The sequence below is a fragment of the Candoia aspera genome, chromosome 7 (genome assembly GCF_035149785.1).
Source record: "Candoia aspera isolate rCanAsp1 chromosome 7, rCanAsp1.hap2, whole genome shotgun sequence".
NCBI classification, from domain to species: Eukaryota; Metazoa; Chordata; class Lepidosauria; order Squamata; family Boidae; genus Candoia; species Candoia aspera.
Genome location: NC_086159.1, coordinates 18,252,985 through 18,269,549, shown reverse-complemented (window position 1 = coordinate 18,269,549; position 16,565 = coordinate 18,252,985). Strand labels below are relative to the sequence as shown.

Sequence of the window (16,565 nt, the reverse complement as noted above, 5' to 3'; positions counted from 1 at the left end):
ACTCCCCCGCCACCTACCCCTGTCTTCTTCCTCCTGCTGCTGGCCCAGGATCCAGGTGCTGGGCAAGGGCATGGCCCTGGGACACATGTGGCAAGCATGGCAGAATCTCATTTGCCAAAGGGAGCTTGCCAGGCCCAGCCAGGGAGGAGGCAGCAGGATGGGGCCAGTGGAGGAGGCAGGGCGGTGGTGCAGGCAGCGGTTCCCTGGGCAAAGGCGGCAGCTGTCGGTGCTGTGCGAGGCCTTCGTGAGCCCCTTGTGAGGCGGCAGAGTGCAGGGTGGCCAAAAAGGCAGAGATGGGAGGGAGATGAGTGGCTGCGGGGAGTTGAAGCACACACTGTCGTCATAAATCCAGGCCTGCCAAGCACCTGAATTTTGATTATGTGACTGCAGGGGCACTCAACAGCTGTAACTTTGAGGAACGGTGATAACTACCATTCATTCAGCACTGTTATAATGCTGAACAATCGCTGAATTATTTGTCGTTAAGTGAGGACTACCTGTATGCAGTGTCCTGCACTTTGGAACATAAAGAACAGGTCTTGACCTTCTTCTGCATGACATTCTTTCAAGTATTTGAATATCATTATTTTGATATTTCTCTCAAATACAGAGCTAAATATTCTCAATTTCTTTTCTGAATACTGCCATTTCTAATGTCAGATTTGTGCCAATTACTCTTTCTGAAGAGATGGTTTTTTCTGTTCAATATGCAATGCAATAGGGCACTTCTGCCAAGTGATGGTATCACAAATCTTCCAGGCAGACTGTTAAGATTTCAGATGACCTCTTCTTTCAGATGAATTGTATACTAAGCCATCCAGAACCAAGTTTTTTAAAAAAAGTTTCTCCTTTGCTTTATGAACAAGCCTATTTCGGTTTTATGTTCCTTTCCTACAATGTTGTTGTAAAGAGAGCTATTATAACAAAAAAGTGCCTTATAAAGGATAAATGCTAAATACACCAAATCTGGCTATCCAAGAAAAGTAGATGAGTAAAACAATACTGTTACCTTCTGTACTAAGAATTTTCCTTCCAATTCTGTGTAAAAATGACTAAAGAAAATAACTAAATACTGGCACCAGAGTACATTGTGAATGTAGCCTACCTGCTTACCAGCCCTTCGTACCTGTTGGACAATTACTATGGGTAATTTCCAATTAGTTTGCCTCTAGCACACTCCCAGTCAGTCCCAGCACACAGGCCACTCAGCTCGGTTAGCAAAAATATAGCTCGATATTTACTAAACATCAACAAACATTTAAAAAGTTAACTGGCAAACCTGAAATAAAAGGCAGACCAGAGCAGAGAGAGAGAAAGACATGAGAAAGACCCTAACTCTAACCCCCAGAGGTGTTGGGTTACAACTTCCTAATTAGCATGACTGAACTAAAGGCTGGGGTCAGAAAATCTTAATAATTAAGCCAAGGTTCTCCTTCAGGATGGATTTTATTTATTTATTTAATAATTATTCAAATTTAATTACCGCCCATCTCCCCCCAAAAGAGGGACTCTGGGCGGATTAATATGAGAACCCAGTTTCAATGTGATTACAGTACCTACTTTGATCATCCATTTAAACTATTTTCCATTTGTAATACACAAATTTTCTAAACAAACATATATCCTAATTAACTTTAATAACTGACATACATTGCTTTGCATTGCAGTTTTTAAAATGCAACTCGTGTTATATTTAATGATTTCAATGGATTTGGCTTCCTCTATATATGCATAAGGATTCTAAAGAAGATCCCTTCATTAAAACTAAGAGCTATACTGTTTTTCCTTCTGCAGAGAACTCATGTTTTAACTCAATGTGTTTGATATATGAATTCAGTTGCTGGCATTAACCTGTTACTAATTAGTTTTTAAATTATGCTAAGTCTACAATCCTTTACATACTTACTAATAAGTGTCTGCCAATAAAATAAATCAGTCTTCACATGAGTCCACATTTACCACTTTAAAAACTCTCTTAAGGTTTTGGGTTGGGGATTTTGATGAAAAAAGTAACTACTTTTAAAAATTATTCATTTTTACCTGTCCTATTTTCTTTTCTGACTTTCTAGGTTTATTACATTTTTATGTCAGGGTACACACAGAAAACCTACATAACATTTCTACCTCTAATGCAACAGAAGCCACATTTCTTTGGCTAAATGCATTTGGGTAAACGCATTTGGCAAAGGATAAAAGTGCCTCACCCAACTAAAATTATATCTCAGAGGCCTATAAATCCTATCTCTAATTTCACTTTAGAAGATTAGTAGATAACACCGAGCCTATTTATATAGGCACAAGCAGTGGCATGCTTTTCTAACAGCTGGACTAATGTAAACATTTCTAAATAAAGGCCAAGTTTATCTTGCTTAAAATTTTAAAGTAAGCATAAGACATTACTGGCCAAGGCAAACTAGCCACCCATTGAATGAATCACCAATGTTCAACCTGGTGATATCCAGATGTCTTTGACTTCAATCTCCAAAATTTGTAGGCCACTCAGCTGGGGACAGTTAAGAATTAGCTTCTCCTAACTACTTTTTGGTGCATTTTGTTAGGAAATCTAATTTTGGATCCAGGTTACTACTATGCTTGTAACACATTTTATAAACAAAGTCATGGCAGATGGCAAAACCTAGCCAATCTTGTGTTATCCAGAAAAAGCTTTGACAGGGTTGACTTGGTAGGATCTTGGAAGGGAAGCCACCAAGATTGTCCAGGGCTCCAGACCAGCTTGAGAAGCAGGAAAAAAAGATCCAAGAAGATGGCAATAACAAAATATTTCCATCCTCTTGCCCAAAAATTCCATCAAGGTATAGGAGGTGTCCTTCAGCAAAGTATCGTTACCTTGTCGTGGTGCTGGAGCTTGAGCACCTCAATGATGCCATGAGCTAAACCGTGAAGGGCCACCCAAGACAGGAAGGTCATGACAGAGAGGTCAGACTAAATGCGATCCCTGGGGAAGGTAATGGCAACCCACCCCAGTATTCTTGCCGTGAAAACTAAATGGATCAGTACAACCAGAGATATGTTGGTATACCATCGGAAGATGAGACCCCCAGGTCGGAAGATGGTCAAAATGCTACTAGGGAGGAACAGAGGATGAGTTCAACTAGCCCCAGGCGTGATGACGCAGCTAGCTCAAAGCCGAAAGGACGGCTAGCGGCCGACGGTACTGGTGGTGAACGGCGAATCCGATGTTCTAAGGATCAACACACCATTGGAACCTGGAATGTAAGATCTATGAGCCAGGGCCAATTGGATGTGGTTATTGGTGAGATGTCAAGATTAAAGATAGACATTTTGGGCATCAGGTAACTGAAATGGACTGGAAAGGGCCACTTCACATCAGATGACCACCACATCTACTACTGTGGACAAGAGGACCACAGAAGAAATGGAGTAGCCTTCGTAATTAATAGTAAAGTGGCTAAAGCAGTGCTTGGATACAATCCAAATAATGATAGAATGATCTCAATTCAAATTCAGGGCAAGCCATATAACATCACAGTGATCCAAATATACGCCCCAACCACAGATGCTGAAGAAGCTGAAGTAGAGCAGTTCTATGAGGATCTGCAGCACCTACTGGACAACACGCTAAAAGAGATGTTATTTTCATCACAGGAGACTGGAATGCTAAGGTGGGCAGTCAAATGACACCTGGAATTACAGGTAAGTATGGCCTGGGAGAACAAAAGAAAGCTGGACACAGGCTGATAGAATTTTGCCAAGACAACTCACTCTGCATAACAAACACTCTCTTCCAACAACCTAAGAGACGGCTTTATACATGGACTTCCCCAGATGGACAACACCGAAATCAGATTGATTACATCCTTTGCAGCCAAAGGTGGCGGACATCTATACAGTTGGTAAAAACAAGACCTGGAGCTGACTGTAGTTCAGATCGCAAACTTCTTCTTGCACAATTTAGGATCAGACTAAAGAGATTAGGGAAGACCCACAGATCAGTTAGATATGAGCTCACTAATATTCCTAAGGAATATGCAGTGGAGGTGAAGAATAGATTTAAGGGACTGGACTTAGTAGATAGGGTTCCGGAAGAACTCTGGACAGAAGTTCACAACATTGTTCAGGAGGCGGCAACAAAATACATCCCAAAGAAAGAGAAAACCAAGAAGGCAAAATGGCTGTCTGCTGAGACACTAGAAGTAGCCCAAGAAAGAAGGAAAGCAAAAGGCAATAGTGATAGGGGGAGATATGCCCAATTAAATGCAAAATTCCAGAGGTTAGCCAGAAGAGATAAGGAATTATTTTTAAACAAGCAATGCGCGGAAGTGGAAGAAGACCATAGAATAGGAAGGACAAGAGACCTCTTCCAGAAAATTAGAAACATTGGAGGTAAATTCCAGGCAAAAATGGGCATGATCAAAAACAAAGATGGCAAGGACCTAACAGAAGAAGAAGAGATCAAGAAAAGGTGGCAAGAATATACAGAAGACCTGTATAGGAAGGATAACAATATCGGGGATAGCTCTGACGGTGTGGTCAGTGAGCTAGAGCCAGACATCCTGAAGAGTGAGGTTGAGTGTGCCTTAAGAAGCATTGCTAATAACAAGGCAGCAGGAGATGACGGCATCCCAGCTGAACTGTTCAAAATCTTGCGAGATTATGCTGTCAAGGTAATGCATGCTATATGCCAGCAAATTTAGAAAACACAAGAATGGTCATCAGATTGGAAAACATCAACTTATATCCCCATACCAAAAAAGAGAAACACTAAAGAATGTTCAAACTATCGAACAGTGGCACTCATTTCACATGCCAGTAAGGTAATGCTCAAGATTCTGCAAGGTAGGCTTCAGCAATTCATGGAGCGAGAATTGCCAGATGTACAAGCTGGGTTTAGAAAAGGCAGAGGAACTAGGGACCAAATTGCCAATATCCGCTGGATAATGAAAAAAGCCAGGGAGTTTCAGAAAAACATCTATTTCTGTTTTATTGACTATTCTAAAGCCTTTGACTGTGTGGACCATAACTAATTGTGACAAGTTCTTAGTGGTATGGGGATACCAAGTCATCTTGTATGCCTCCTGAGGAATCTGAATAACGACCAAGTAGCAACAGTAAGAACAGACCACGGAACAACAGACTGGTTTAAGATTGGGAAAGGAGTACGGCAGGGCTGTATATTCTCACCCTACCTATTCAACTTGTACGCAGAACACATCATGCGACATGCTGGGCTTGAAGAATCCAAGGCTGGGGTTAAAATCACTGGAGGAAACATTAACAATCTCAGATATGCAGATGATACCACTTTGATGGCTGAAAGCGAGGAGGAACTGAGGAGCCTTATGATGAAGGTGAAAGAAGAAAGTGCAAAAGCTGGCTTGCAGCTAAACCTCAAAAAAACCAAGATTATGGCAACCAGCTTGATTGATAACTAGCAAATAGAGGGAGAAAATGTAGAAGCAGTGAAAGACTTTGTATTTCTAGGTGCGAAGATTAGTGCAGGTGCTGACTGCAGTCAGGAAATCAGAAGATGCTTAATCCTTGGGAGAAGAGCAATGACAAATCTCGATAAAATAGTCAAGAGCAGAGACATCACACTGACAACAAAGGTCCGCATAGTTAAAGCAATGGTGTTCCCCGTAGTAACATATGGCTGTGAGAGCTGGACCGTAAGGAAGGCTGAGAGAAGGAAGACAGATGCTTTTGAACTGTGGTGTTGGAGGAAAATTCTGAGAGTGCCTTGGACTGCAAGAAGATCAAACCAGTCCATCCTCCAGGAAATAAAGCCAGACTGCTCACTTGAGGGAATGATATTAAAGGCAAAATTGAAATACTTTGGCCACATAATGAGAAGACAGGACACCCTGGAGAAGATGCTGATGCTAGGCAAAGTGGAAGGCAAAAGGAAGAGGGGCCGACCAAGGGCAAGATGGATAGATGATATTCTAGAGGTGACGGACTTGTCCCTGGGGGAGCTGGGGGTGTTGACGACCGACAGGAAGCTCTGGCGTGGGCTGGTCCATGAAGTCACAAAGAGTCGGAAGCGACTGAACGAATAAACAACAACACAGTCTCTGAATAATTTGATTACAAACCTCCCAAATCCAGATAAACTTCTGAACATTATCAGCTATCATTACTCTGATAATCTTTTGAGCCATACTATCATTCAACGTTCTAACATTGGCCATATTTGACATCATAAGAAACTGGAGTATGGAACTCAGATGTCCTTGCTTGGTTCCTCCTACACCTCGGAGTAGCTAACCAGCTCCAGCAGCTTTGCCAAGCATTTGCTTAGCATAGAAGCGACTAAATGAATAAACAACAACATAGGAGGTGTCATTCTCAAATTGCGGGAGACTTTTTTTTATAATAAGACTTCCTAAAAGCAGGAGGAAAGCAAGGAACCAAGTACCAACACCAAGATATGGTGGCAGAAAAGGATGGATGAGACAAACCAAAGCAAAGAGGAATTGAAGTTAAGTGTTCATCTAATTGATTCTGACTGGACAGTCAGGATCCAGGCCCTAGAAGACAGACAGAAAACAAGGGAACTCAAGGAAGACCTGTATTTTACAGTATGCTTCATATATCCTACAGTTAAAACATTTTCGCTAAATTAAGTCCCACAACTAATGATGTCCAGTGTGGGAATTCAGACCTACAACTCCAACAGTGCTCATCACTGGCCACTGACGATAGGGCTTCTGGGAAATGTGACTTGGCAGAACTACCACAGCATGGACTGAAATAACTTTTAAAAAAAGACATATCCATCAAATATGAACAGTGCTTAATCGACTTTTCCATTTATAATATGTAATAGCAGAATCAGAAATCTTTGATGTAATTTGTGTACACTGTAGGCCATTATTAGCTAACATGATAAAGTAGACACGTTTTAAACTCTGTAGTGGCATTTGATTAGCAATGTCACTTAGCCTGAATTCTATGGTTCCTGATGCATCTCAGAGGCCAGAAGGTAAGTTTAGCTTTAGAAAAGGAAATGTGTCATCAGATTCCTGCTCCTTTTCTCCCTTCAACCTCTGCAACTGCATTTTCCAGTGGTGGAAAGCCTGATGTCGGAATACGTGGAAACTGGGTGTAGACTGGATCAATGACTCTGCTGGCTGGGAATCCTGAGGACTGTGATCCTAAAATATCTTGAAGACACCAGAATAGAGAAAATTTCAAACCATCTAAACAATTATGAGATCCATATCAGTAATCTTAATGACATCTGTTGTGATGCCATGCCACCTTCAAAATATTTGAGATTGTTACTTATGTACCAAGCAAACTGAGGATCTTCTAAATCCATATTCACTCTCCTGGGTTGACTTCATATCATTAAGAGAGAAATATGCACACAATAGCTTACAAATGCCGGTTGATCAACCCCACCCCCTTCCTTTGTATTAATAGAAAAATCCGTTGTTGTGTGAAACAAAACAGATACTCAGGGAAGAGAGATCAAGCTGGAACCCAGGTGGGGAAAAATCCTTAGAATTAGCTGACTGAATCCTCAAAAGATCTGGAGGACATTCTAAGAAGAATTGGTACAGAGGTCTTATCTGTTCCAGGATTTCATTATTCCTTAAAGAAATAAAAAGTTAGCTAAGAATGACACCCTGTTTTATTTTCCTTTGTTCTGTGTGTACACAGGGTTAATTTCTTTTCTGAGATAATTAATGTCTGTATTCAAGCTCAGTCCTTGCCTGGTTTTAACAAACTAACACTTCTTTCCATCATGGTTGCTTCTATAATTTTAGCAGATCAACCACTATCTTGCAATCTGCCCAGAGTGTGACATCAGTGCCTATATTTTTCTCTGGGTGACTCTCCTATGAGTGGTAATTGTGCTTTTAGGAGCACTGTATTCCTTTTCCCCCCACTACTGACTGTTTTTTGCACATAGCTATCTAAAGTTATAACAAATGTTTAACTCTTCCTCTTGATTTTTAATAATTTTTATTTTATTTTATTGTAACCTGTGATCTTGGTCTAATTCCCCAAAGTTGGGAGGGCTGCTTCCCTTGTCACATGTCTCAAAGCCAAAAGGGCCAGAAGATGGAGTTAAAGATTATTTTTTATCTTTTTACCTGCTTTTGCCAGAGACAAAGAGGCTCTGGGATCCCTATCTTGAACACTGAAGCTGAGGACCAAAATCAGAAGTTTGGTAGCAGCTTTCTGACTAGTAAATTTTATTAAAAGGCATAAGCATCTACGAGCTGCAGCTCATTTCATCAAACGCATACAGTGGATTGACTGCTCTTTGATTTACATCAGGTTGAGGCAGGGGAAGAGAGGAGAAGACAGGTTGGTGATGCAGATGCAGGTTACACTTAGGACAGATTACAAGTGCCTTATCAATTAACAACAGTAAAACCCACTTTGTTTATTGAGACAGCCTGAAACCTTTTGATGTGAGCTCAACAATCTCTTGCTCAGTAGCACTGTCGAAGATTCTTTTTTCCAAAATGACTAGTTTGAGGTCTGCAACAGACTATCCGGGGAGACTGAAATGCTCTGATATTGTTTCAAGTCCTGATGTCAAACCTATACCCAATTTTTGTGGGGTATGTGTGTGCAAAGTTTGCCCTATTTGTCCTGCAAGGAATCCAGGGAGACATTGCTGGCACATGAGAGCATACATCACATTAAAGGAGTAGCATGTGAAGGTGTCTCTAACCTTATGTGTGCACTTGTTGGGGCCTGTGATGGTGCTGTTGGTGCAGATGTGGAGGCAAAGTAGACATCTGCATTTGTTGCAGAGTCTGGTTTCCATGTTAGCATCATGGTCCTGTTCTTACTTGTTGCTTGTGAGAATCTGCTTTAGACTCTGTGTGCACCAAGGGCTTGAGAAACTGCAGTGTCATTATCCAGGATGAGCTATAGCTTATTAATGTGTTCGAGTAGTTTGAGCTGTGAGCTACAACCATTCAAAGTTATGACAGCACTGAACGAATGGTGGTTACAACCGGTCCTCAGAGTTCTGGCTGTCCCAGCACCCCCACAGTCATAGTGTTCTGGGCGCTTGGCAACCAGTTTGCACTTACAACCACTTCCAGCACCCTGCAATCATGTGATCATCATTTGCAGCCTTCCTTGCTGGCTTCCCCAGAAATGGGGAAGTTAGCAGGAAAGGTTGCAAGTTGCTTGGTAAATCTCCCTAATCCATGCACCTTCCCCCAGCCCCTCTGTGCTTGCACCACACCGGCTACTTGCACACCTCTTCACACCCTCCCTGACCTGCGCTGCACCTTTGTGCACCCTCCTCGACCTTCCCTCACACCTGTGCATACCCTCTCCAGCACACATTGTGCCTCTTGCCCACCCCTCGCACCCTCCCCGACCCTCCCACACACCTTCCCCGACCCTCCCACACACCTTCCCCGATCCTCCCCTACTTTCTCTCCCCCACCTTGCAGCAGCCACTTACCCATCTGCCAGCCCAGGACTTGCAACTTCCTGCCAGCTTCCCTACTGACTTTGGTTGTGGGAAGCTGGCAGGAAGTTGCCTCGCCTAATGACCACTAGATTTGATTAACAACAGCAACCAGGACCGCAGGGATTGCCATTGCTAAGTGATACAGTTGTGCTTTATGACCACATCACTTAGCAACAGAAATTCCGGTCCCAATTGTTGTCCTAAGTCAAGGACTACCCACAATGTAGAGCCTAGATAATAGATTTAGTGGTATTCTCTGGGCGGAATCTGGAAATATATAGGTTTGCATGGTGATCTGTAGTTTTCCTATATAGCGTGGTGTCCATGCACCCACTGGGTAGTTTTACCATAACATCAAGAAAGTGGACTTGTTCTGCAGATAGAGCATGCTGATGTTGATGGTTGGGTGGAAGCCACTGAAATCATGATAGACTTTGATATTTATTTCCACAGGTCCAGTGATGAAAATGTCATCAAGTAAAGAGGGGCTTCAAGGGGTAATCATTTGTGTTGTTTTAGGTCAGTCAAGAAGACATTGGCATATCGAGCTTTGTGTGCCCATGACTGTGCCACTGATCTGCAGGTACATGTTACTGCCAAAGGTGAAGTAACTATGGGTGAGTACAACATCACACAGACTGGCTTCAAGGCGTGCTGTTTTGGTATCGCTGTATTCTTGATGGCTTAAAGTCCATGTCTGTGGGGTATGTTGATGTCATCAACATCCATGGTGGCTAAAATGCTGTGGTTAGGGAGATTGCCCACAGAGTTCAGTCTTCTTAGGAAATGTGGTGTCTCTTATATAGTTAGGAGTGCTGGTGGCATAAGATCTGAATATAGAGTCATTGAAACCTGATATTCCAGTTGTGATAGTTCTAATACTTGAGACAGTGGGATGGCCCAAAGTGCCTGGCTTATGTATTTGGGGAAGTAAGTAGAAGATGCCTAGTCAGGGCTCCTAGGATATCTCCATGTAGATGCAGACTTGTATGTCCTTAGGAAATTCTTTCATCACATTGTCTAATTCTCTTTGATATGCAGCTGAGCAGAGATGTTGGTTGGTAGATTGCAGTATTGGAGAGTTATTTCTTGTCTTCCTTTGCATAATCCACCTAATTCCTAATGACAACTGCCCCACCTTTGTCAGTTTCTCTGATAATGATGTAATTGTTACACCTGAAGCCTTGAAAGGCATCTTGTTCTGCTCTGCTGAGACTGCTGCATAAGGAGAGGTTCTTTTATTGGCAATTGGTGAAAGCATTCAACGTAGAAATGCAGAAAGTTGGAGGAAGGATGCCAGGTAAAGAAAGGTAGGTGGCAGCAGATAGACACCAATAACTACCAAGGAGCAGGTCAGGGAGGGTATGAATCTAGAAAGTTTCTGGGAGACGAGGACTGAGATCTTCAACCTTTCACTGTACAGGTTTAGCTGCACCAGAGCAAGATCTTAATAATTTTAGCCCTGAGTAAATACCATGGAAAAATATATAAAAGCTGTTACACTGAAATGCTCTAAATCATTTTTTCTCTGGAAAATGCTATCCCTTACACATGACAACATACTTACTAATGAGGTCTGTATACATGCTATGAAAGAATTCAAATTGTTGTTATGCACACAGGACTCCTTTCCATGAGACTTCCAATTATCTTTTTTAAAAAATCAAGTTTCTAGTTCTTATACCTACAAAGTTATGTTTGAAGGCATATTTATCTATTTATTTGCTTGTTTGTTTTATATCCCACCCTTATTATATTTTATAAATAACTCAAGGCAGTGAACATACCAAATACTCCTTCCCATCCTATTTTCCCCACAACAGCAATCCTGTGAGGTGAGCTGGGCTGAGAGAGAGCAACTAGCCCAAGGTTACCCAGCCGGCTTTCATGCCTAAGGCGGGACTAGAACTCAGAGACTCCTGGTTTCTAGCCCAGCACCTTAACCACTAGACCAAGCTGGTTCTCATGTGACACCTCCTGGAAGTTACAGAAAAGGCCAAATAAAAATGTCAGTCACTGAAATTCACAGTTCTTTCCCCCCAGAATTAGCACACACAGCAAATAAATGAAATAGTTTATAAAATAATTATGCAGATTTATTCAATTTATACAGAACTCACTTCTTGTGAGAAGTGCCTATAGACAGAGCCATTATAGTAGCCTATTACTGAGACCCATTTCCTGTACTTCCTTCACACTATTAGTTTTAATAATTTCAAGCCTCTACTAAATTAATAATTCCACTTAATCTCCTGCATTTCATATTCCCTAATTTTCACAATATTATTTCCCTGAACTCTTACCACTGAGATCTGATCTCTTGGCTAACCATTACTCTAGTGGTTTCTCTAGTTTCATCCCTTATCAATCACAATTTATACATCACATTTTCCTCTGAAGAACAGGGTGTGGCATTCATATTTTTCTTAGCTACTCACCCTTGCAAGCAACTGACAGAACAAGCCCTGTTTACTATACTACATCCAAATGTTCTCTGAATAATTTTGTGTTTTAACATCCTGCCATGTTAACACCATTTGTCATTATCACTTCCAAATCCCTACATAGCACCTATATACTGCCTACATAAGACTGCATGTGTTTAAACTTGTGTTTCCTTGTTTGTAAAAAGGCAGCAAACAGACCTATTTAACAGGGTTGTTGCAAGGATAAGTCTTCATGCACAGTAGTTCCAGACAGTGTATACTGAGCCAGACCCCAAGACCTACAAATTTCCCTTAGCACATATGGACAGAATGTTCCCATTTTTCCTTTTAGCTTTAACAAGCTCAGGACTTTACCTGCTCAATATTTGAATACATTAACACTTAGCAGCATCGCAGAGTTCCCAAGCAACTTCTCCTTTGATTTAAATGTTACATTGTTAGTTAAATGGTTTAACAAACATGACTAATCCCATGCTTAGGGTAACGGCAAAACAAACCACAAGAAGAGGCCTTCTAATAACCTTAAAATGATTATTTAGTGCAAGGTTCCCCAAAGTGGTCAACATCAACCACCAAGGGTCCATGGGACTATCCAAGGGGTCAATGTTATTATTTGTAGTATTATTAGTTAAAGTAGTATTTATTAAATTATTTTCATATAATAAATGTTTGGGGGGTTGATGAACAATCTGAAGGGGCTGATGAGCTGAACAGTTTGGGGGCCCCTGATTCTGTGAGATATCCCAAAAGCTTAAACTGTCTATTTACAGCCTTCAGGTTGTCAGACCAGTCTGTTGTGTACCCTTTAATAATTCCTCCTTGACTAGCAAATTATAAAATTACATCAGGACTGGAAAGAGCCTCTCAGCCTGGCTTCTCCAATTTGGGAGTGACTTCCTTCATATTGCCAGGGGAATAACACATGGTTCAAATAAGAGGGAAAGAAAAAGCTTTTTGTGCCAACACCGCTCCTAATACCACTAATGAGCACACCACGACCAGTCACTTGTTTACAAAAACCTAACCCTACCTCAAGAAGCCTCTAAACGCTGTTTCGATACAATTACAGTAACGTTCACGCTATTCTAAAACAGTCCTACAACTGCAAGACTGTCAATACTAGTCACAATTGCAATACCCATTAACGTTTTTTAACAATTTATACACCGCCCAGATCCGCTGGGAGCTGGGCGGCATATACATTTAAATAATAATAAAGATTATAATAATAACCACCAACCCCACACACAGCAAGACTCGCATTGGCCGACCAGTATTTCATTCCCTCAAACCCCCATCAGGAAAGAAGCCCATCTCTCCTGCACCCGCTTCCCACTTATGCTCTGCTCCCCCGCTGGAGGGCCCCACCAAGGGCATCCGTTCGCCCCCTCCCCGGGCGGAGGTCACCCTGGCCCAGGCCCCGCCTGCCTCACCTGCGTCCCGACCACCACGATCTGCGGCAGCTGGATGATATCGGCGCCCACCGTGTTGAAGACGTCCTGCAGCTTGTTAATGACCGGAATCAGCGCCTCCATGGCGGCGGCCGGCGGAGAGGAGGGCGCGGACAGTCGGCAGGGCAGCGGGAGCAATGAATGGACGGGCAGGGAGGAGAAGGCGGCAGGGAAGGGCGCTCCTCCGCCACCTTCTCCCGGCCGCCGACCCGCGCGCTCCCAACAGGCCCTGCGAGCGCTCTCCCGTCTCGAGATCGCAGCTGGCGTGGGCGCAAAGCATGGCGGGAACTGTAGTACTCCACACTTCCTGTGGAGGAAAACTGCCGGAGGCTCGTCACGCGCCAGAGTCGGGCGAGATCTGGGGGAAGCTTCTGCTCGGGTGTCTTATCATTTTAAGTCAGCGCTGCCCTTGGGAAGCTCGGGAGGAATCGCTGGGGTGGGTTAGCAATTGAGGTCTTCTCTTCCTGGCAAAAAAAAAAGACTGAAGTATTTCCCTCTAATTCTGGCTATTTAAAAGGGATTTCGTATTAAGAATTAGGAAGTCACTTCTAAAGACAGTCACGTGCGTCTTTATAACATTCCTGCCCGTTCATCTTGGAGGAGATCGTCATTCTTGCCCTGTTTGCCTGCTATCATTGCAAAATCAAGGATTCTGGCGGATCGTTGTCTTTAGCGATTTCTAGATAGTCTCCGGTTGCTTTCCTAAATGCCGTTATTTGGGGTTGCAACAATCAAGGAGTGGGAAGAACAGCGATGGGACTGAGGAGCACGCTGGAGATTTTGAGAGAGTGGTGGAGGCCACGTGGCTCCAGCCACCCACCATTTTTGCTGGTTAGAAATTACGTTGAGACTGGGGTTTTCCTTTGCAGCATAGCAACTTAAGGGTTTCTTTTTTTTTTACTTGAAAGTATCTTAAAAATAACATTTGGCGAAGCAAGGAGGTTTCCGGCTTCAAGGAAAGAACAGGAAAATTCCAGGGATAGAGGATTCAGAGAACGAGATCTGTAATCCAGAATCTAGATTGAGGCCAGTGCAATGGATCCATAAGTGACATGGATTAGTAGTGAGGTGGCCAAGTTTGTGGAGGCTTTGGCAAACGCAAGTCATGCTTTAATGGTGTTTATGGAACTGGGATAAGTGAAGCCAAGCCCAACAATTGAACAACATTTGAATGATTTTATAAAAAGTAACTTTTTTCCCCCCAAACCTGCTTTCAGTATCATGCATTCTTATTCTGGCACTTTTAAAAACTTACATTCAAGATCTTTTAGTTTTAAATAACAGTAATGGAGGTTTATGATGTTATGCATGTAGCAAGACAAATGGCCAGAGGGACATTTTTTCTCCCTCGTAATACTGGAGCACTGGTTCATCCAATAAAATTAAATGAAGAGAGAGAAATGCAGATTAAAGCAACAACTAGCACAGAGTTAAACTGTAGGACTCACTACCACAAGATAAGATGAGGATCATAGCCTAAAGGTTTTTATGAAATAATTAGATGAATTAAATGGAGGATATGGCTATTAATGTCTATTTGGCATATGAGATACATGGTGTTTCAACTACAGGTAGGTGGCAGTTAGTGCAAATTCGAATAGTGCAATATTCAGTTTAGTGAGAATTATAAATTGATACCAGGTTGTATTTAATGCAACTCAAGATTCAGTTAATGTGAGGCTAGCGCATGCACAGTTACCGTCGGGGTTTAAGACACTAATAGTCTGTGCAAAATGGAGAAAAAGGAGGTCCCATTCGAGGAAAATTCAAAAAAGAAGAGGCTAATTTTTAACAACAGCAGAATACAGGAAATAGGTACCCTTTGGATATGAGTTTATCCTCCAGCTTGTCCTTTGTTCACTTGATTTATTTATTTTAAATATTTATGAGATCTATCTATCTAGAAAATAGATAGGAATGATATTTAGAATTTTTTTGTTTTTATTTTGCTTTCTATAACTACTCTGTGACTTTGTTAAAAATAAATTTGTTGTAAGTATATTCTTTTAATCTTTTATAGTTCATTTATAAATATACCAAAATTTATGTTCAAAAATTTCCATTGCCTATTTCCCTCGAGCCAGAACCAATTACTCTATTTTCTATAGAAATATCACTTTGAATAGTGTAAATTTGAATAATGCAACCGTTTTGTGGGCTTCATTAACCGCACTAATCGAGACCTACCTGTGTTGAAGGAATTATGCTTCTTAGCACCAGTTGCTGAAGGACATAATCCCAAAGGTGTTGTAGTGCCAGTATCCTGCTTGTAGGTTTCCTGGAGGCACATAATGAGAACTGAATGATGGATTAGAAAGTTCCATGAACTTTCAGGTTCTGTGTATCTTTTTAGCAAAATGTTATAAAGAAGAGGGAAGGGAGTCAAAAGAAAAATATCAAGGAAGATGATTTCATATTACAGTATGACATCTAAATGGTCAAATTTAGGTTGCAATGTTGAGAGAGACTGTAGGCAGTCAAATCAGGCTTTACCTGCTCTCGTGATGCTTTCAGATTCCAACAGGCCTATAAAATTCATGGAATGAAGAAAAGAAATAGTAAATTTTTAAAATAAAAACATTCACGTTCTCCATGAACCCTGTCCCCACACAGTTCCCTCTGAAATTGAAAAAACTAGCAATCTTTATATTAACAAGTTGATAATAAGAACTGCCTAAAATTGTATTAATTTTATAAAAGAGGGAAAGCACTTTTCTTCTTGCTGCAATGCTATTCTTAGTCCAAAATCTGATTGCAGAACTATGAATTTTATGGCTTCATTAATTTTTATAGACCATTGGAAGGCAATGGCAAAATGTTTATTGTGGCTAAGAAAACTACAATGGCTTCATTAAAAGGAACTTTTTATCTTTTATTGGATTCCTCTGTTTTTAAGAATTAAAAATACAAATGACATTTGACAGCTGAATACCTCCCAAAAGTAATATTCTCACAGAAGCTTCTATTGCCAGATCTGTTGAAAAGGGTTGGGTTATAGAAATTTTAGAACTGGATTGTGTTAACTTTCAGAAGCATTTTTATTTCCCAGCCAACTAAGGCAGGATTTTTCTTAGCCTCTTAACCATGGCATCTATGATTAAGAGGCTAACTGGTAAAAAGATTATTCTTGTAACTGATCCCAGAGAAATGTCCAATTGTCTAGAATGTGAATCTGCTTCAGACTCTGTATATAGCACTACTCTTCCCTCAGTTTACCAATATGTTATTTACAGT

At 41.4% G+C, this 16,565-nt stretch overlaps 1 protein-coding gene across 4 annotated transcripts in view; it reads right to left on the bottom strand.

Annotated features, from left to right (window-relative positions):
• Window positions 1–13,561, bottom strand: part of DNM1L (dynamin 1 like) — a 42,371-nt gene extending 28,810 nt beyond the window's left edge. For 3 of the 4 annotated variants that reach the window (XM_063309458.1, XM_063309457.1, XM_063309459.1), the window contains exon 1: window positions 13,314–13,560. In XM_063309458.1, coding sequence (XP_063165528.1) covers window positions 13,314–13,415 — 102 coding nt within the window. In that variant the 5' untranslated portion in view covers window positions 13,416–13,560. Of the gene's footprint in view, window positions 1–13,313 lie in introns of all 4 variants that reach the window. The other variant, XM_063309456.1, reaches the window with a different exon arrangement.
• Between the last annotated feature and the right edge of the window lie 3,004 nt (window positions 13,562–16,565).